General features: G+C 39.9%; 1 protein-coding gene across 1 annotated transcript; it reads left to right on the top strand.

Annotated features, from left to right (window-relative positions):
• The first annotated feature begins 236 nt into the window (after positions 1 to 236).
• Positions 237 to 22,027, top strand: rassf8b (Ras association domain family member 8b). Its single transcript, XM_079263008.1, has 9 exons — positions 237 to 564; positions 11,854 to 12,023; positions 14,534 to 14,884; positions 16,058 to 16,263; positions 16,356 to 16,559; positions 16,697 to 16,771; positions 17,110 to 17,232; positions 18,025 to 18,148; positions 18,561 to 22,027. The coding sequence occupies exons 2-9, from the start codon at positions 11,912 to 11,914 to the stop codon at positions 18,674 to 18,676; spliced, it is 1,311 nt and encodes a 436-aa protein (XP_079119134.1). The 5' UTR covers positions 237 to 564; positions 11,854 to 11,911; the 3' UTR covers positions 18,677 to 22,027.
• The last annotated feature ends 401 nt before the right edge of the window (positions 22,028 to 22,428 follow it).

Here is a 22,428-nt window from a genome sequence, read left to right as displayed (position 1 = left end):
TCTGAAATGGGATATATACGCCTATAATGGTGACAGAAAGCCATATTGTGACGATATGTAGGATGAAAGCACGTGCGTCGCCACATGTCCTACTGCGCTTCTTCACATCCTCAGCCAGAAAGTGACTGCATTGGATCCGAGTGGGATCCCGGTCCACATGCGTTTACCAGCGCAGTGCATTGCAGCTTTAACTGGTCCATCATGCCTTGCGGTGTCCCAGTTCTGTTCCGATGTCATTTCCAAGTGAGGACCTCGGTGCTGACGGGCAGAGCAGCCTGCTAACAGAGCAGCAGATGTGTTCAGCGCCTTGTCGGATGTCCGGTGAGCGGACGAGCTCGTGTTTACATCCACGCAGCTTCTTCTTCCAGGCGGTGACGCGCGCACGCTGTTGACTCCGCAAGCAGCAGTCGACACGGATGAACTGCGGTGGGCTTTCCAACGAATGGTTCGCTTTTACATGCCGTGGGAAGTGTCGGGTCTTATTCAAGCGAGACATACTGAGGCTGCAGAACACCACGAGAGTTGTAGAAGCTGCCGCACAGAGAGAGCTGCGGCTGAAAGCAGGTATGTGACTGAGATTTGCACAGAGCTGAGCGCACCGCAACTTCAATGCGTCAGTCACTTGCGTCAAGTGTTTAAACCCCATTTAAGATGTAAACTGTTAAGTTGACTGCTTACTGTTATTTTGAGCGTTTTATGCACGAAAAATGCCATAAAACACTAGGAGTTGATAACTGGTCAGCGGGTGTGTAACTTTGCTTGGCGGATATAAATAAGATTCATGTCTTTCCTTCTGTTTTCTTTAAAGCATCTTAGAAATATGATGGTTCCTGAACATTTGTATTTCACATTTATTTAATGTAAAAAGGTGGGTTACACCTATTGAAAATATCATATCCATGAGTTAGCAGGAAGGGAGTCTCAGTAAGTGGTCAGTGGATCTGCTGAGCCCTGCAATGATGGATCTCTTAATAGAGTTGGGCAATAAGTGCTCACTCAGCAGTGGCTTTAAACAAGAGTTCCTCCAACCGAGTCAAACAGCCACAGTAGAGTAAAAAGCCCCTGAAGCACACGTGTCAAGGAAGCATGGGAAAATCTATTCAAAGCCACTGCATGTTTTGTTGTAGGATCATTGTGCTGTACAAAGATGCAGCACATCTTTATCCACTAATGGACTAAGGTTGCTTGACCTAGGTATGTCCACATTCAAAGTTAGTATTTTATTCTGTTCTTCTGTAAAGTAACATCAGTAAGATTGTTTTTAAATGGACCGAGGATTCAACCAAAAACCCCATGTATTCATATTTAGATTCTGTATTGTTCTTATTAAACAAAACTTATTTTCCTCTTTGGACCAGTCTGTAAAACTGTATCCATTAACTTCAACCCCAAATGATTCTGTTTATAGCTTCCATAGAGAAAACTTAGCCCCTTAAAATGTTGTTTGTCAGCTTAATTGATTGGTTTCAGAAAAGGAAGTAAAAGCAATTACAGCCAGATTGTATCGTTATGTTATTTTAAAAAAGGAACAAGCTTTGTACAAAACTGAAAGTCACTTTCCTTAATGTCTCTTCCATTTTGGTTGGTTGGCCTCCTCTGAAAACCCTTCTGATCATTTTTGTCCAGCCCTGTTTCATGAGTTTATTTTTTATGAAATTGTGTTGAAGTGTGGTTGAAAAACAGTGTCTGACTTTCATTGGTTAAATTTCATAGAATTTTTATTTATTATTACTTTCAATCAGATTCAACTCATTTTTGTGACCATTGTCACTTTTTCTCTCATCGGCCGAAGGGTGTCAACAATTTTGTCCACATGTGTACACATAGATCATCCAAACGATGGATTTCACGGCAGGTTTTTATGTAGTAGACCCACCATCGCATGTATTTGTGTTTAAGATCAGGTAAATGTCTGCATGCTTCTGCAGTGGAAAACTCTTAACAGACTTAGCATAGTAAATCCAGTGCAGTTTATCTTTCAGTGTGCTCTCCCTCCCACCACCATGTGGTCAGCTTATCTGCCAGTCTTACAAGCTTATTGTCTCCACCAACCTGATTAGTTTTAACTTTTGAGGCTGGAGGGTGGCGTTCGTTTCCTGCAGCTGTGGAAAAATAATTAATTTAATCCTCGCATAACTTATTTTCTTACTTTATGTTGAATTTTTACACATAGCAAAAAGAAATGGTGATAAATAACTGCCCAAACAACTTGTTTTTCCGTGGCTTAAATTATAGTGCCATCCAAAAAGCAGCGTGTGCGTGCTTGCGTCTGCATGGTGAAATCTTACATTGTGCCTTACAGAATAGATGACTGACAGTGACTGAATGCAATGCTTTCCAGTCTGATTACTTCCTGAGGCTTTTTCACTCAGCTTACTCAAGCTTTTTCAAAATCTGGAGCCACGTCATTGTCTTCAACTGATAAAGTTAATGCTTGTGGGGTCTATAAAAGCGATCTACATTCAGCAGCACAAAGCATCTCACAGATGAAAATGTTGCAAAAATGCAAACAACCGCAGCAAGACAATTTAAAGATTACACGAGGCATTATCAGTTTTAGTGCAATCTCTATTCTCTTGTGGAATTAAAATAATGCATGCCAGTGTTTCCAGTTTCTGTATAAAGAACAAGGAAGGATGAGTGGGATGCTACTATTTAATATAAAGGCTGCATGCCAACTCCAAAGCACAAAGTCATGAGTATATTACTGTATAAGTGAGGGCAGCTGAGTCTCCAGGACACTCCATCAAGGAAAGTGACATCTTGTCTGAGGACAAGGGTCGAAATCTAATTTCATTTGCTTCTTGTATTTGAAATTCCTGCTGACATTAGCATTTCTTGTTGCTATTTTAGCCGTACTCTACCAGCCTGGCTCTGGAGATGACAAATGTCATTCACTTTGCAGTATTTCAACAACAATAGGACAGGATGGCTTGAGATATTACACTGCCGTGGTCCCTGGAGGATTAATCTTCCTAACTTCTGTAATCTTTCGACTTTCCCTCTCACGCCACTGTGAGGTTGACACATGTGGGTTTGGGTGAGTTTCCAGCTCTATAGTTGAATGGATTGCCAACAGATTTATTTTTAGCTTTCATCTTCAAAATCCTGCTTCCAAAAACTGTTATGTCATGTAAGATGTGATAAACAGAAGGAAATTATCTAAAAATTTTTTTAATAAATTCATTTTCCACTTTAAGTAGTTTAGGTTTAAACTATTTAAGTGCTAGATTTAAATGAGAAGATTTCTATAACAACATAGAGTTTAAAAAAAGACAACAACAAAAAAAAAACCCGACTAAGCAGGTTTTGAGCTGTTGCACAGCTTCAACTTCAACTTCAAAGCTTGAAGACAAGACCGGATTTTGAGTGAAACAGAATTTTGAGACCATTTTTTCAGGATTTATTTTGATAGATATCCTAGAATGTCTTATCAGACTGCTGAACTTCATCAACATATTGATTTTTATGCACCTTTAAGTGTAGGGAGCAGAATAATGTTGTATAAGAGGACTTTATTGTGGCCTACTTGCTATTTAACTTTACTCTTGGCTGTGTTTCCTGTTACTGGATTCCATGAATTCCAGCTGAAACTGATCTCTCTCTATCTGTAGACCCATCGTAAGACTTTTCCAGCACCCCTTTTAATCTTAAGTCTAAGAAACCCCACTGCAGCCCTCACCTCCCATGTTTTCTCGTAACCCGCATTCAAAGGAGACAAAGAGGAAGTGGCAGCAAAAGCACAGGTTTGCTTCTTAATTGTTGCCAATTGTTTGGTACTCTTTCCCAGACTGTGCTCTGTGATCAGTCCAGTCATCTGTGTAAAAAGCTTGGACAAAGCCAAGAGCTGTCGCCATGGTGAGGGATTGTTTGCATCCAATCATGCTGCTGTACCCATGTGGGCTTCTGCAGACATTACAGCATGCTCTTTTGTTTGTGCACAACTTGTTGCTGCGGACCCCTCCTGCTGTCACAACCTCCTTAAAAATTGGCTTCTGATTGCATCATTGTGTTGAACTGTTTGTTCATTTTGGCTGCGACTTGGGAAGAGTCTAAACTCATTACCAAGTCTCAACAAGAAGAGTATTTACATTTTTTGCTCTGACACTGTGTTTTTAAAATTATGCAGGTCACTGCATTTTATGGGAAGAAATCAGAATTTCAATGGCAATGATTTTCTGTCTGTCGGTAGTCAAGCTAAAAACAAAAAAAAAAAGGCAAGGGTCAGCAGCTCAACATTAATCAATGAGTTTGTTAAACTTTAATAAAGCAAGGGATTTATACAGCAGTGAGCTGAACATGACAGGAAATTATCTGTTTAGTTAGTATATTGCATTTAAAACCAGACTTGAACTCTGTGTGAAAGAAAAAAGTTGACTTTTTTCTGCTATAACCCTCTCACATTTCTATTGCTACTTTCTGAGAAAATAGATAATCATTTACTAGTGTTTCCTTTCTGATTCCTGTCAAAAATCCTATTTGAGGAAAGTCTAATAAGGAACCCTGACTTGCCACCCTGCATCCCCTCCGCCTTCCTGTGGCATCCTGAGAATGAAACTTCAGGGGAGGCTGACTGAAGTCACAACTAAGATTAGCTCAGTGGTTTATAGCTCAGACAGCATAATATTCCTCATGTCTGAAACCAAATGGCTGCAGCAAAAGAGGATTTGTACCGATAGCAGCAACATTTTCCTGCCTGCAGCTCTGTGCCTCATACTGCAACCAAAACAAGTCCTTATCTACATTACCTCGCTGTCTTCCTTTTTCTCCCTTCTTTCTTCTAATTATTGCTCTGTTCTGGTTTGTGCTAATCTTGTGCTAATTGCCAGTATAGTTCCAGGTCATGCAGGAACAGCTCATGATAATGTAAGGGAATACAACCCTGGAAAATGCAGTAACACATTATTTCCTGCATGCTAAGAGTATGTTTCGCAGTCCAGCTTCAGTTTGAGGAACTGTTACTAGTTTTGCTGGTATTGGTTGATAACAATAAATACTTAATACTATTCCCATTTATTCCAGTGAAGTGTTGAAGGGAGTCTGTCAATCCTAGCAACCATTAAACAAGAGGAAGAGTACACCCTGGACAGGTTGTCAGCCCATTGCAGTACTGGGCAAATACTGGAGGAGGGGGGAAAGTAATATTGGCTCATAATATATTGAAGAGGTAGATGGTGTTAGCATTGTCACATCTCACCAAGATGGTTTCTGCAGGGAATGCTCCGTCTTGGAAGGGGTATTTCTTAGTTGCATTTGCACACAAAGGAAGGCCTAGTGTTCTAAAATTGCATGCTTTACATTATTGCAGAGCATCCTTTGTTTAAAATGCTCTGTTGCAGCTACAGCGGCTAAGACTTCTCATTGAAAAGTCCCAGTGTGCTCTGACAGGAAATAAAACTTAAACAAAGGGAAGAAAATCCATACATTTCAAAGCAGAAATTGGCAAAAAAAAAACCTATAAAGCACATCTTCAAAGGCACAAAGCCATTACAAGCCAAGGAAATGGGGGCAAACATGTCTGCACTGAAGTTCAAATACTTCAGCAAACCAGCCAATATTAATAGATTTGTCCATCCATTGGAGGGCAGCCTGAACTGTGATTCTCAGATCTCCCTCAATGCATCCACCTCCTATAGCTCCTCTGTGGGGACTCTGAGGTGTTTTCATCCAGCTGGGAAAGTAATCTCTTCAGCAGGTGCTGTGTATCCCAGTGGGGCATTCCAGAAACACCTCCCTTGGAAGGTGTCTGAAAATCATCCTGACTAGATGCCCAGCTGACTTCTTTTGATGCAGAGGAATGTCAAATGTCTGAGCTCCTCCTCACATAATGCCTGAGTGATGCTGGCCACCGTTTGGCAGCATCTTATTTCCACAGGTTGTATCCATCATCATTCTTTCAGTCCCAGGTCAGAGTGTGTGACCGTGTTGGATGTTTGGACTGTAAGCCAGCCGATAAATGAACGTCACCTTACAGCTCCACTTTTTCTTCACCGCAATTATAAAAAAGAAGAAAAGTAAACAAAATTTACAGTTTAAGTTAAAATCTAATATAAAAAAAAAATTATAGTAAATTTCAATTAACTACATGAAATGATAGCAGCGACTGAATGCTCACATTTTTCTTATTTTTACTTCAAGAGTGTGTGTTTCTGAAACAAAGAGCTGGATCCCGTGTGAATAAATTACTACGTGAAGTAGGAATGTGGAGCACCAAGTCTGGCAATTTATTAAACAGAGGCAAATGAAAAAGGAAATTCCAGCAGTCGCAGCACCTTTCCCACAAGTTCTGACTAGCTGTGTGGACGCAGCTTCCTGAGCTGGTCTAAATATGGAACTACACGTTTAAAATGAAGCCGCCCAAAAATAGAAACCCATGTTGCAGCATAGTAATTTATGTAGCCTGTATATTTATTTATTTATTTATTCACTCGCCAGCAACAGCAGCAGCAGAATACCTGTTACTAAAACCAGACTGAAAGTGAAAACTGGGAGCAGGAGCAGCGATGCTGTAAAGAAGGTGTGGTAAAGTTGGCTACATCATAGCAACAGTCGCCACAGTTACCAACGTGCTACAACTTAGCAACAGGGTTAAGGAAATGTCCATTAGGAAACTTACTTCAGTGGTCATGAATTCAGTTTTTATGGCATTTACACGCTGACCCTAACATTCCCAGGACAGAGGCTTCATAACCTGTGCAGTTCAGCTCATACTTAGAAACCTGACTGCCTTCGGAGTCGCCCACTGAGAACATCTAAGTAGCTCAGACAGCTCTATTCAGGACTCAGGATCAAAGCTATGGTGCCTACAACCCTGCTCATTTGGATGATAAAACATCTGAACATCTGCTGCTGCACAGCTGTCTGCTCCTATGGCCCTATGTGCTGCTTCTGATGAAAGCAAACATCTATTTGCATATGTCAGCCTGTGAGTGAAGAAGCCGTGGAGGAGGAACATGTTTTACAAAGGTATAAAGGACTGACACAGTGATGTAGAAATGCCAAATTCTGACCCAACCACCCGAACGCTGCAGCTTATCCAGCTAGTTTTGTTGAGTCTGTAACTTGTAGCCCCAGTTTCCTGTTGTTAGACTGGAATGGCACCCGGTGTGGTCTTCTGCTGCTGTAATCCATCTGTGTTGTCTGTTCAGTGATGGTTTTCTGCACACCTTGAACCAAACCAGTAGTTATTAGAGTTACTGTAATTGTCTTTCTATCATCTCTACCCAGTCTGCTCTTCTCTTCAAACATCTGACATAAAAATGCTTAAACAGCTGCTGCTCACTGGATATTTTTTTCAGACTTTTCTCTGCAAACAATCTAAATGATTGTGATTGAAATACAAATAAATAAGCTGTTTCTGGCATTAACCCTTCCATGTTCAAAGTCACTCAGGTCTCTGTTGCACTTGTTAGACTGCATGTAACATGTCGATAACTCTGCGATAGCACAGAAAACAAGAAACTCAAAATAGTGTGCATGTCTCGGATTTTGGTTTTATTAATGATCTGCAGCTGGTCTGCATGTGAATCTGTATTTTGTGTTATTAGAATTCCAACTTTTTCAACTTTAACTTGTTCATAAGATTTTTAAAAAAAAATTTGTGGGTGGGAAATCTGCTTTGTATCCCACCTACATTCTGAGAAAGTGGTGGGAAGTCCATGTAGAGGATTGGAGGAACCAGTTGAGATTAGTTGGTAGGTGATGCACAGCTACTTTGCATTAACTGCAAGGAACCATTGATATGAGAAGCTATCAAGCCACATGTGATGTTAGCTGGGATGGTTTAGTGGGGGAATGGCGCTAACTGCTCCTTTAAGATGGTCATTTGGGCAGAGACAGAATATTTTAATGCATTCATTCACTCAGTATCGAAAGATGTGCAGTTTTACCCTAGTCCAGGGGTAGGCATCTTCAGTCCTGGATCCATATAATTTGAATCAGGTGTGTTAGAGGAGGGAGTTTACAAAAACCTGCAGGAGTGTGTGTCCATATTTGCTTTCACCCTGCCATAGCTGAAGGATAGGCAACTCCAGGCTTCGAGAAACATCTAAAACTTGCTGCTAAACCTGTGTTGCCTTTTACTGTCCTAACCATGTTACGGTCATGGCTCTTTTCAAAGGTCTAAATCCACAGAGTCATCCAGAGATGTGACTCTGTGGTGGCTGATGAACCACTTATTGTACTGGAGCTGCAGGAATCCTCTCCTTCTGAATGTGAATGAGAAAAAAAGTATGAAGATTGAGTTTACTGGCACACAAACCAGTCAGGATACTGGGTGAGGGTTAGGCTGTGGACAGCTACCAGTACATGGATGCTGACTTGGAGGTCAGACTGGACTGGAGGATCAACACAGGTGTTGTGTACAGGAAAGTTGATGCTGGAGATGTTCTGAAGTGGGGAGTACCAGCATGGACTCTGTGGTGTCCTGGGGAAGTAGCATTTGTTCAATGTTAAACAATTGGACAGAATGGAGATAGATGGAACAAACTGGTTAGCATCAGTCCTTTTCATCAGCTGCACAACATACTGGAAGGAAAGTGAAGCTCTTTTGTTAACAGGCTGTTAAAACTCCATGATAATGCTTTATTATAACTTTTTGATTTGTGAGATGAGATCAGACGTCCTAATTGTTCAGTTTCACCATTTCACCCATGGAAATGTCTTCCTCTGTAAATATAATTTTTTAATATTCTAATACATGTTCTCATAGTATTTTCTTTTAAACCAAAGATATTTTAATTGATACCATTGGTACGCATACTTTTAAGTTGATTTCAATTTTGTTAAGCGCTTTGGTCAACAAAGGTTGTGTTAGATGTACTATATAAATAAAATTTGAATTGAATTGTAATACATGTAACTCTAAATTCCCATACCAACATCGTAACATCATTTAAACAGTCTTCCTCTTCTGTTTATTTTGATAATAACTTTATATTTCCCTCTCATCATCAATAAAGTATTTGTTTGTCTAGCTAACTAGTTAGATGCTTAGCTAGCTACACTAGCTAGACATTTAACTAGATAGATGTCTAGCTAGATGTCTAATTGTATTTCTTTAAGGAACACAAAGGAGTTTTTAGGTAATAAAACTAGCTGGGATGTAATTTAAGGCTCAGAAAACATCTTCAATGTCACATTTGTTTCAGAATCGGTGAAGCGAAGCCTCTTCCAGCTTAACACATCAGCCCATCGGGTTAATTGATGGACTTTTGTTTATTAGAGTCACACTTGGATGTGAATTATCTCACTATTACCACACAGCTGATAAGGATGAAGTCTTCTGTTACTTATTTTGCCTTGTTTTGATAGTAGATTGTATGAAACGAGAGTGTGAAATTTCACACAGATGCACTTGTTATGCTGAGATGAAGTTTCATAAATGTGTGTGTGGAACAGAGAGGTAGAGATCCCATTCACCAGTTTGTGGCATTTGGCTTTTACAAAGTGCGATTTGGATATTGCGTAAAGTGCGTTAATAAGCATGCAATTACCACATTTGAGCCACAGTTGTGAAAGTCTTAAGGCATCCTGCAGGCCTGTTAGGACGCAGACATGAAGCCATGTCAGACATTTGTGTGAACTGTTTCACTCAGTTGACATTTTTCGGTTGCTGCTTGACTGATGAGAGAATAACGGATCAATAACTTCATGTTTCCTGTGCTGATCTTTATACATGGAGCACCTGCTTTGTTTTGTTTGTCCATCTGTCCCTTGAGGCTTTCACCACGGACAGCTGTGGCCCAGTCGGCGCAGCAGTTTGTGCACTAATTGCAAGGTTGGTGGCTTGATCTGTCAGCTCCTCCACATGGTGCCTCGGTGTGCTCGGGAAGGCAACCGAAACCAAAGTTGCTTACAGTTGCAGAGCTGGCATCTTGCATGGCAGCTCCATTACTGTTGGTGGGGAGCTGCTAAAATCTTTCCTCTGTCTCAGATCCCACTGAGCTCCTTTCATGCAAATAATCTCATTCATTTGACAATAATAATTTTAATTTAAATAATCCTACCTTCCCCCAACCAGATGCCTTCAGTACAGATGAGTATGCAACATGATGCGCTTTTAGTTGTATTAAATCTTGAGGGGTAAAAGTAGTTAAATTGCAGGAGGTATGGGAGCCTCATTCCAGCTGTGATGAAGATGGAAGGTGCCTAAATTACATATCAAGTGATATGGATGTGAAGCATCACAGCTAAGCTGATGGCCCATTCATGAGAAAAGGAGCACTTTAACCCACTAGGGTTGCAGAACTAAGCATTAGGCACCTGCTCCTTTACTGCTCTGTTGCTCTAGCTGCTGTTGAGGCCTTGCCAGGTTCATAATGGCTGCCTCGCTGCTGAGGCGCTTGTGTCAGCAGTTTGAAAATGACTCTCATTCTTTGTGCACGCACACTTTCCGGCACTGAACACCAGCAAATGAAAAATGTATTGGAAGAGTTCTATTACACGGTTGCAATCGCTGCACCACAAGGGTGTTCTTGCAGTAATTTATCAGCAGCGTTATATGGAACTGCTTCCAGAGAACAAGTGTTGACATGGACTTTAGCTGTTTCCATCCTGTTCTCTCTAGTGGTTGTGAAGTCATTTAAGGAAATAACTGGAAACAGATGAAGTAGGGTGGAATTGTTTTGTAATGATATTGTGTAAGTGTTCTTTTCCAAATTGCTCACATTTAAAAGTTTTTATCACAGAGGGAGCTATTCTGCTTAAGGAGCAAGCTAGTCGTTCTGTGCCTACGTTCTGCAGTGGTTACTGGCCTCCAGCAACCCCTGGGGGAGCTACCTGGTTCTTCAGCAGCTAAACTGTCCCCTGTGTTGAGCTTGTCGTGAACATTGCTGGTTAAACTGATTGCTTTGTCTGATGATTGATTGACAGAGCAGACAGAACCAGAACTGTAAAACTGGGTCCATAAAACTGAAGCTGAAAGTGTTCAAATAGGACATAATGCTTCATGGATTCTTGTAGAAATGATGCATGTAGAAATTCTTTTCAAAGCATTTCAGAGTTTAGTTCTCACAAGATGCTCTGCCTGAACTGTAAATAGCATTTGACTCAACATTATTCTTCTTATGTACATTATCTCCAAACACAGATATATAATGCCTGCTTAATGGCTATATCGGCACACCTTGAAGAACAGGGGAAATTGATTATTTTTGACATATTATTTAAAGCTGATCTCCAGACTTCCAAAATACACATATGAATTAGTAAATGGACACACCATGAGGGAGTTCTGAAACTTTGTTTTATTCTAGCCCTCAGTATTGCTTTAGAAATAAATGTTCTACAGCCAATAGCAGGCTTTCTTTTGTTGAACTTTTAAAAATGTGAATAAAATAGTAAAGTAAATGGGGTAAACGGAGAGTTAGGGGTGTCTTGGTCCCCTGGGCACTTGGCTGGAGTATAAGGCATTGGGCTGGCTCACAGTGGGTGGCTCTCCGAGGTGTTCATGTTAATCTCAGTTTGAGCTTTCATAGGTGTTCCTGATGATTTTCTGCTCATTAATAGACTACTTCTGTACTGTGTTTCTGACCAGTGTCTTCTCAGATATTATATATTGTCCCAAAGATCAAAATGATCCTCTATTTTCCTTCTAAGTGTCCATTGCAGTGAGTACTAGCCTTTCCATCTGCTTAGTTATGGTGCATTTGTTATGTAGCTTACATCGCCACCCTGTCTCTGGTCTTTCTTAATAATAATAGTACAAATATTGTTAAAATTTTAATGTAAAAGAATCCAGTATTATTTCAGACATGGATTACTGGAGCAAAGATGATTGTTTAACACTGAGGTGCATTTTTTGTGATACCTAAAAGTTGAATTAAACTGCTTTTTTTTTTTTTTTTCTTTAAGGATGGAAAGCGAACACTGATAGCGCCCCCTTGTGGTTTGGAGGAATGAGGGCCTCTGGATGAAGGCCATGGAGCTGAAAGTGTGGGTGGACGGAGTGCAGCGCATTGTGTGTGGGGTCACGGAGTTCACAACGTGCCAGGAAGTAGTCATTGCTTTGGCACAAGCCATCGGTAAGTTCAGAAAGATTGATTACAATTTGTTGCTACTTATTTGATCGGAAAAATGTATTTAAACATAAATTCAACTAAATGGATTGTAAGATAAAAAATTTCCACATTTTTAATGCAATTACCATCCAATACTGACTGTGCAAGATGTCAGACACACTTAGGGCCCACAGAATGAGATGAGTCATACTGCAGTAGGCCTATTTGGTTTATTGACATGTGCTGTTGCAGATAGGTTCACACTCTGCATCTACTGTTAGTTATTGTGTGAACCGTTCTGAGCCCAAATCGAGACGGGTGCCCCATTAAGACAGAATGATTTATCCCTTGTGTTTTCACCAACCCATCAGATGGGTTAGAGTTAAAATGTGCTTGTTTGTCAGACTCACAGTGTAGGAAGAATTGTGGTTTTTTTACTATCTTTTGTGTCCACTGTGCCTTTTGTTCAAGGAGGGGCACTTTGATGTAAATAGCTATAGTGATGAATGCACTTTTTCTTTTTTTTTTTTACAAGGACCCTTACTGTGCTAGACGGGGGGTAAGGGGGTAATAGGCAGTCTTTTTCTCTTATCTACATGTGTACAGACAAGAATGCAGGAGTACACAGACATGGTAAAAAAAAAACAAAAAAAAAACACGGACCATTCAACCTCTGGCCAACACAATCACCGCTTGTTGAGTTGAATTTTCCCACCGTAAAGCTCTTTCACTCAACACGCTTGTGAAGTTCTTTGAATCTGCCAGAAATGCACCAGCGTGGGAGAGCTGTGAAAGTATTCACTGAATTGGTTTTGCTCCTTTGACAGCATTAAAGCTGCTTTCAATGTTTAGCAAATCAAGTAACTTACAGTAATCTGGTTGTTTGTATGCTGATGACAAGCAGTCTTCATATGCATGAATGTCCCATTTGTCATCTGTCAATGCTAAATCTTAAATCTGCTGCACAAGTACTTGAGTTTGTTTTTTTGTTTGTTTTTTTTGTTTTTAATTTTCTTAAAAGGTTTCTACAAAACAAAACAGAACAACTCTGGACTGATCATCTAAGCTGAAAATTTCTTCTTGTTGTGGTCGACTGCAGCTGGTTTAGCATAAGAAAAAGGTTCTATTTAGCAGCACTTGAATCAAACACACATTGCAGTGGTTTAGTATAGATCTAATGGGCTGAATTGTCTTTCTCAGAGCTTTTTAGATTCCAACATCATCACTTCAGGCTGGTAAATTTCTTTTGGGGGCGGAGACATTTTTCCAAGATCCAACTTGGATGAGAAGAAACAGATTTGGTCTGGAACAATTCAGGATCCACCAATACCCAAGTTTGTCAGAACTGGAAGCTGCTGCATTACCTGCATCAGTGCATAAAGTAAAATTAGTTACTGTTGAGCAAAGATAAAGCAGTCTGGAGAAAAGTTTTATAGTTGGATTGAGATTTGCTAATCATAATGTTAGCATCACGCTCTGGGCTACTTCGCTGCCAGTGATGGGAATATACATGACTTTTGCTCATGTATTTATGACAAACATAATGGTGTTTAATCAAACCAAAGTTGCTCCCACTGTGCAGTTAAGATATGGGATGCTTTCCAAGTACAAGTTAAGTACATTCTCTAGTTACCTTAAAAAAGCCAAGCTATGCGATGGCATAGATCCTAAAACATTATCTAAGAAAGACTTTAGCTTTTAACTGGAGAAATACCAGTCATTTCAGTTCCCTGATATCTGGAATTTTCTGGTGCTTCAGATGAGCTTTTTCTAAATGACTACAAAGAAGAAAGAATGGAAAAACTTGGAAGCATTGGTGTATGGATGGATGTAAACAAGAAAGCAGTGTCATCTTTTATCACACCATGAGCTGTAATCTACCCACAGAATAACAAAGAAGTACCCTAAATAACAGAAGTAAAATGACTCTAACAACCTCTAACAAAGTTATTTCTGCAAACTTAGCTTTGTCTCAGCTCCATTTTAATTCAAATGAAAGGGTTGAAAAGCCCCTTTTCTACATCTTTTTCATGAAATTTTTGGTTCAATCTTCCAGTTTTATAACTCAACAGGACCCTTCAAAGAAACCCTTCATCAGTTTAACGGTTTGAACGATTGGAGCAGTCAAACACAACACAAACTTAAGGCAATTTCTACTGAAAAATAACATTATTATTTTGACCAGCAGTTCACAGAACTGATAAACCTGGACGTAGCCTCACATGATGCAACAATGAAGAAAGAGGAAAGATGGGTTAAAAGATGAGTGAAACTCAAGTCATGTTTTGTTTAAAAAAAAGAAAAGAAAAAGTTCAGAAAGGTTGAGGCAAGCTAACTTAAAATGACCTTATTCTGTTTGGTTGTTTAATACGTAAATATGCCAAATCTGCTGAGAGGAGTGCTCAAATGTGCTGTGTATCTATTTGACAAGTGATGTGCTGCTTGTACTGAAGTGCTGGCCTAAAACATAAACCGTGATCTTTTTCAGGTGAAATCTGAGTTGTTTTTCTTTTTCCTCTTTTGCTTTCTCCCAGGACGGACCGGCAGATACACTTTGATTGAGAAATGGCGGGAGACAGAGCGTCACCTGGCTCCACATGAAAACCCCGTAGTGTCCCTCAACAAGTGGGGTCAGTATGCCAGCGACGTGCAGCTCATCCTTCAACGAACCGGCCCGTCTGTCAGCGAGCGGCCAACGTCTGAAGGGCTGCTTCGAGTCCCAGAGCGGGGGCTCTACCGCCAGAGCCTCCCACCTCTGGCCAAGCTCCGCCCATCAGGAACGGATCGCTCGCTTAAACGAAGGGAGCCCAAACGCAAGTCACTGACCTTCACCGGGGGTGCCAGAGGTCTGCGGGAAATATTTGGAAGAAGTAAAGATTCTGAAGGTAGTGGGTTAATATATTAGGAAATATATTTATTTCACAACCCGAATTCCCCAAAAGCTGGGATGTTAAATGTGAACAAAAACTGAATGCAATGCTATTAAAATGTCATTGTTCCCAATAAAACAGAACATAGTTAATAATGGAACAATGACATTTTACCATTTTCAAATATTAGCTCACTAGACTCAATCTGGAAAATTATCTCTAGCTATTGAGCTATCGAGTTGTCGATCGATCTATCTAGCAATCAATCATCTGATAGCAGCAACGCACCTGAAAACACTGATGTTTAACATTGCGTAGCATCCCCCCTTTCATTTAGTAACTGTCTGTAAACTGTCTGGAGTTTTAGGAGAGGAAGAGTTTTGGGCTTTTTTTCCGATCTTTTGTTTCATGATCCACCAAATGTTTTGTGATTGTGAGAGGTCTGGACTTCAGACAGGCCAGTCTAGTGCACGAACACTTTGCCTCAGACCATTTTAAATAATAATAATACATTTTACTTAACGACGACTTTTAAGACTCCCAAAGACACGTCACAACAGTAAAAATAACAGTATTAAATGAGTGTTGGTCCAGAAAAGATGGAGGCATTTTTCTATCATGTTCGTGTATCGTTTCTTCTTTGCATGTTGGGGCTTTAACCTGCACTTGTGGATTGCACATTGAACTGTAATCACAGACCGTGATCCCTGGAAGTGTTCCTGTCCAGTTTTAACCTTCCTTCATGCCCTGTGCACACAGAGTTTCCTACTGCTTTTCTGGATCTTATGAATCGTTTTTATGAAATTGTTCCACACTTCTCTGCCAGTCTTTAGGTCTGTGAGGCTCTGCCTCCCTGAAATTTTTATACCCAGTCATGTTACTGATTTGTTGCAGCTTTACCAAATCAGTTGTGACATACTCTTCTGGTTGCTTTTGTGCTAATTTCTTGTGCAGCTTTTTTGTGGCTTCTGTTCCAGCTTTTTTATGTGTTGCTGCCATCATATTCTTAATGTTGTAAATAAAATATGGATGTATGAGATTTGCAGATCATTGTCATGTATTGAAATTTTAGTGTTCTAACTTTTGGGGTTAAACTGTTTTGTTGTTTGCTTGTTTTAGTTAAAAAAAAAAAAAAATTAAAAAATCCAATCTTTTTTCTCCCACCCATGCTTTCATCTTCTCTGCAAGCCAAACAATCCCAGCAGGGTGGTGTGAGTCTGAACCTAAGCAGAGTTGGAGGGGGTGGAACAGCTTCTGTACCTGGGAGTCCGGCCAGAGAACTGGGACGACTGGTGCAGCTACAAAGAGACAAACTCCAAGTTCTGGAGAGCCGTCTGCTGGGCTGCGAGGCAGAGCTGCGAGACTGGGAGGAAGCCACTGGCGAGGCCAGTGAAGTTAGTAAAAGCACCGCTGCCTCTGCCAATACTTAGAGAAAGTGTCAGATCAAAAACACTCCCAACAACTTCAATTATTTCTCACTTGACAGGAAGGAAACTTGGAAGATGAGCTCCTGCTTTTAGAGCAGCAGGTGAGGAGGAACGATGCTGAGATGGAAGAAGAGGAGTTCTGGCAAAATGAGCTGCAGATCGAGCAGGAGAGCGAGCAGCAGCTACGGCATCAGCTAGCCGAGCTGCAGGGCCATGTGCGAGACTGCGAGGCCAAACTTTTAGAGTACTTAACTCGCATTCAGGTGAGCTTGGCATCACAAAGAAGCTACATGATTCCACTATTTTACTGATTTAAAACAACACATATTTATCCAAAAATACAAAACACACAGACATTTGTTCTCATGCTAGTTTTGTATTTATTAAATGTATTACATAGAGCATGGAGGCAGGCCTGGAACAGGAGCGACTGCAGCAAGAGGCTGAGCTCAGCCAGAAAGTCAAGGAGGAAGAGGTACCACCCAGTTTATTATAGTTTAATAAACAGACAACAGCTTGTACTCAGAGTGAAATGTTTTATGTTGAAATGTTGAGAACTTAGACAATAATCTCACACAAGCTTCTACAACAACATCTTCTTTGCCCTACAAAATGTCATTTTAAGCTTAAACTTGTTGTGCTTCATAGCATGATTTGAAAAACAAGCATTTATACAATAGTTTTATTGTTAGTTTTAAATCTCCAGGTTACAGCATAACCAGTATTACCCACTCTTAACAGTGGAGCAATTATTTGTGTCATTGTTTCTTCAAATTTGGATGACTGTTTTTTTTTTAATGCTCTCTGCTTTAGGTGCAAGTCCAGCTGGAAAAAGTGAAGGCAGAGCTGGAAATGCAAAGCCAACAAACAGCACGGCTGGAGAGCAGCTGCAGGGCGTTGGAGCGCTCACTTTGCCAGTCAGGCAAGAGATTACAGGTCAGTTCACAATCTTAATGTCGAAAGCTTTAAGCTGTTTATTTTAACCTCAAACTGCAACCTCGAGATTGTCAGGAATTTGTTGCACCATTCTGGTATTTGGCATCAAATGTGATGTTGTAAACAAGTTTGAAAGACGATGAAGAAGCTTCGTAAAATGTTTGAAATTATTTTCTAAAAATGTGGGACAACATGGTTCTGCAAAAAGTGAGTTTCCTGCATGCAGGTGGAGCTATAGACATCTAAGCTCCTTAAGCTATTGGCAGCAAAGCAAAGTTTTATTTTTAGGCATGTGGAGGGGATTCTTGCCTATTTTCATCCTGGTACAAACTAATTTGTATATATCCATAAGATACATAATAGTGTGGCAAGGATGAGGTAATGAGAAGGAGAAGATAGGGTATTAACAGTGTTCTTTGCCTGATTAAAGAGGGGTCTAATAAGTCCCCAATCCTGTCCCTGTAGTTGCATAACCGTCTTGTGGCCAACTCTTTCCCTTGGCTTTCTCACTTGGGTTATGACTTGAGGGATCTTGAGCAGAGCATGATCCCTTTTTGCATTTTTACTTATTAATTCTTCCCAGTAAAAGTTGACATGATGAAGAAACAGGAAATGAGAGTGCAGCAGCTGAAATAATTCATGTTCACGCGGCAGAAAACTTTCCGCAACGCTGCTGCACTAAATGCGGCAGAGTCCTTTGGAAGGTAGTTGAGTGTATTTTTCAGTTCCCAGTCCTCATATCAGCGGAGGCACAGGCCTCATTTCGTTGTCATGGTGTATTTTCCGTCACAGGAGAAGGAGCAGGAGCTGGAGCGGCTGACAAAAGAACTTCGACAGGTCAATCTGCAGCAGTTCATTCAGCAGACTGGTACCAAGGTCACTGTGCTTCCTGCTCAGCCCACCGGAGAGAACAACGGTATACACTCGATCAGACATAACATGGACACAGCAACACAATCTCTGACTTATACATGTAATCATCGCGTTTGAAAGATCCATTTTACAGGTCATTGCCTCATTTTGGTGGACACATGGTCTAAATGCGTTGCAGTTGCATGTGTATGGACACAGTGACACCTTGTGGGCATCCTCAGGATGATACATTGATGAGGCAAGACTGCTGACACTCTCTGTAACCCTGTTAACGGCAGCTCTGAAATGCTGCAGGACTTTCACAGAGAGATCAAAGTACAAAGAAATGTATCCCTTAAAAAAATGTTAGCTTTTTTTTGTGTGTGTGTGTGTGTGTTTCCCGGGAATGAAATCTTTTGTCCAGTTACAAAATGTCTTACACAAAGCTGATTGTAATGTGTTTTTTTTTATCACAGAAGAGGAGTGTGGCTCTCTGAAAAGACTCGGCTCCTCTCGACTCCTTCCCAGCGACCTTCGCACTCTGCAGTCTGCCGTCTGCTCCAGCCTGAATCCGGAAGGCATCTATGTTTGACCACAAACTGTGCAGACAAACGGCCCGACAACCTGATGTTACTGGGCCTCTTTCTGTACCCTGAATGCCTAACACACATAACTCCACCAACTGTTAAAGTGGTTTTTAGGGGCATTTCCAGTCAACGGAGTAAGATTTTTTTTTTTTTTTTTAAAGACAAACTTGAAGAGAGAACTTGCATTTCTTTTGCATCTTTTCTGCACTGCCTCCATCTCACTGGGACTGGGAATTCAAGCTGATGTCAATATCTATTTGCATACTAACGTTTAACGGGCTGAACTCTGAGAGATGAGTGAGTTTGCTCCTGAATCTCTGTATGCAGCAGCATCATTTAATCAAAGTTTAAAAAAAAAAAAAAAAACTAAATAAAACATACAAGCCAGCAAATCTGTTTTTTGGGCATATGGACCCTTGGCATGACCACTGCAGACAGACGGTATCTGTGTGCTGTAAATTGTGAGAAGATTTTAGGAGTTTTGACTCATATACTTGTATACATACACAAGGAATAATAAATGCATGAGCATGCACAAACAGACACCACACCTGTGCTATAACCATAGCCATATCTGATTGCCTTACTCTGGTGTTTTAAAGCCAGGCAGTAAATGTAATGTTGAAACAGAACTCGAGGTAGCTTCTGAACATTATGCGCCATATGAATTTGATTAAATGCTTGGCTCCAATTCAGGTGATTCCTGGCCATTACAAGTGATGTCAGTAGTTCCTTAGCTTTGAGATTTTATGTCAGGGGTGTCCAGCTCCAGTCCTCAAGGGGCACAGTTCTGCAGATTTTCCATGTGTCCCTGTTCAGACACACCTGACTCAAATGAATAAGTCATTATGAAGAACTTCATAGGCTGTTGCATCCAATAATTTGAGTCTGAAGTGCTGCTGATACATTGAAAAACTGCAGGACCAACTTTGGACACCCCTGCTTTATGTATATATATGATGAATAGTAAATAAATTGTGATATTTAGACTGCAATGTAAAACAAAGAAACCCACCTGTCCTAAGATAAATGAAAAAAAAAAAGAGACTTTATAGCAGATTTAATAGGATTGCAAATGTGAAATGTGAGTGAATGAGCAATGTAAGAGGCCTTTACGTATGAACTGTAAACGCAGCATCAACAATGCAGTGTTAGTCATATGACCACCAGGTGGCGACAAAACATATATTATTCAGGCAACTGTGTAAAAAGTATTTTCTGGAACTCTGCAGATGACATGAGTATGTATTCATATGTGATAGTCATGGACGATTGTGCAAATTATTTTGAAACAAAGCCTCAGCACTTTAGCTTTCAGTGTATCAAGGTGCCACTAATTGTTTTTCATCTGATTTTTAACATTTTAATGAACTAAAGATGTCTCATATGAACCAAAGGTAGTGTGAAAAAACAAATGGCTAGGTGAATGTATGTTTTATATATGTAGTGTGTGTGTTATGTTGCTTAGCTTGGGACAAATAAGAATTGTGTACATGTGTCATACATGAAGATATAATTTGTGGAAAAAGGAAAACTTTAAGAAACAAAGGAGTTATTTATCTGCGTTAGGCTGATCCCACAGACCCAAATTGAATGAAAATACTTTAAATATGCTCTAAAACTGGTACAAAGGTCAATAAATAGGTTCTTTTCAATGCAAAGATAAAGGCCAATGTTCTGTTCTTGCAACAGAAGTCCCCCATTAAAACAGAAATGGTATTTAAGTGGTTTATATTGATGACATGTCTGTATTGCACAATGCACCACATTGTCTGGGTCAGCAAAGACATAACAGACACACTTAAAGATTTCTTCATGGTGTTATATATTGTTTAATTTCTTAAAATATGTGTCTGTGGGACCACAATGTAGATAAACAAGGAATCATCTTGTTTTGCTATTTAATGGTAACTTTAAACATGTGCTAGACGTGTTGAACTCCATTGTTTTCCCCACAGTTCTCTGCTTTAAATCAATATTCAGAAGAGAAAATGTTTCTGTTTCAGACCTGCTTTGATTTATGCAGCTAAAATGATTTCTTCTCATTCACAAACATAAAATTTTTTCCTCTAGTGTAATTTGTGGCGACAGTTTTTGCAGTTACTTTATTTGACAAGCGAGAACCATAATTTGAGCCGATGTAAAGACGTTTGTGTTTGTGCGGTGACTTTATATGGAGAAAGTGTGCTCCATTCTCATTTGGCTTCAGTGGCTTGATTTTAAAGCTCAAAGGTTACTGGAGACATTCCCAGTACAAGTTTTGCTAGACCTTTCTCTGATTGCTCTATCACAGAGTATCGCAGTGTTATTGTCATGGTAACCATCTCAGCTCTCACATGAGACAGTAACAAAGGAATCACAGCTCTTGCTGACGGAGAGTTTTGAATAGTGGCATGAAGTAAATATCTACATATCACATCAGACTTTGGACTTTTTTTTTACAGAAATTTGTTATATACAAAGTGCCGGTTTATAGACACTGTGTGCATGCTAATGTGAGCTTGGTTTATTTGGACTCCCAATTAGTGGCTCAGAGCATCTAGTTTTGTCTTCTTTTTGCCTTGTTGACTCATAATGATGGATGAACTTGGCAGAAAAAAATCTCTTCATTATTTCTTTTTTATGTCATTCTTGGTAAAAGTAACATTTATTAATGTAGAAGAATTTTTTGTTTCATTGAAACATGACCATCATTACTGGTTATATCTTTTCCATCCCATTTCATGCTTAAAGACATTGCCAATAATTGGCTTCTGTTGTGGCATCAGTGGCGTTTTTCAGTGATAGTGCATAAATAAATGGGATGATGGAGCCTTGATGGAATCAGCCACCCAGAGGTCTTTAAAAGCTATTTAAGAATTGCTGCAGCTCAGGGATATTTCAAGACACAGAATTACCCAGACAGAATGGACAGAAGGCAATTCTGGATAAATGCTGTTCACAATGTCTGGAGCCATTTGACAAGCTGAATCCACTGTTTGCTCTTATGGGGTCTTTAACAGTTTGGCAGGTTGTAGCAGTGGCTTCAAAACACAATGCAGAAAAAACAGCTGAAAGTGATGTTATTTGTGGAAGCTTGTCCACATTGTACCTCGTGTGTAAATGAAAGATACACCAGAGTATACATGGGCGCACAATCTTGGGTTTTGATGAAGTCAAAGGGTTTGCGTGTAGTTCTGCTCTTGGAGCACCCCTCAAAGTGTTTACATCAACACTTCACTGTAAACATCATGCTCATTGAATGATCTGTGCTTTTAACATCAGTTACTAACATAAACAATAAAAAACATAATTAAAACAAATAATGGTCTATTCAAAATGTTATAATTTTGTATTGTTTACATTCAAAATCAACTGCATTTTTCTTTTATCTGTCAGGTACAATAATTGGATTCAGGTGCAATGAAGACAAAAACTAAAGATCAAATTAATTCTAATGTAAAATGTTTAAATAAGTGATTAAAAGTATTGAAAAACATCCCAGAAAACAATAAACTGCAACATAGAACTGGATAGTGTTTATTTCTATTGTGTTATATCTCATGGTTTGTGTCTGTGTCAGAGAAATTGTGATCTGCGTATCAAAATGTCTGTTTATCGCTTGTCTGAGTCACATTTAATGTCACTTCTTAGGGTCGTTTTTGTTACCACAAGAATTTAGAAAATGGAGCTTTATATTGTGGTCACTGCGAGAGAGCTTATTTGAGTCAGACCACAATACAAAAAAGAACCATTGAGTTTTAGTGTTCAAAGTAGT

This window comes from Telmatherina bonti (assembly GCF_933228915.1).
Source record: "Telmatherina bonti genome assembly, chromosome: 23".
NCBI lineage: Eukaryota > Metazoa > Chordata > Actinopteri > Atheriniformes > Telmatherinidae > Telmatherina > Telmatherina bonti.
Note: the sequence above shows the minus strand (reverse complement) of the source record. Positions and strands in the feature narration are given on the sequence as shown.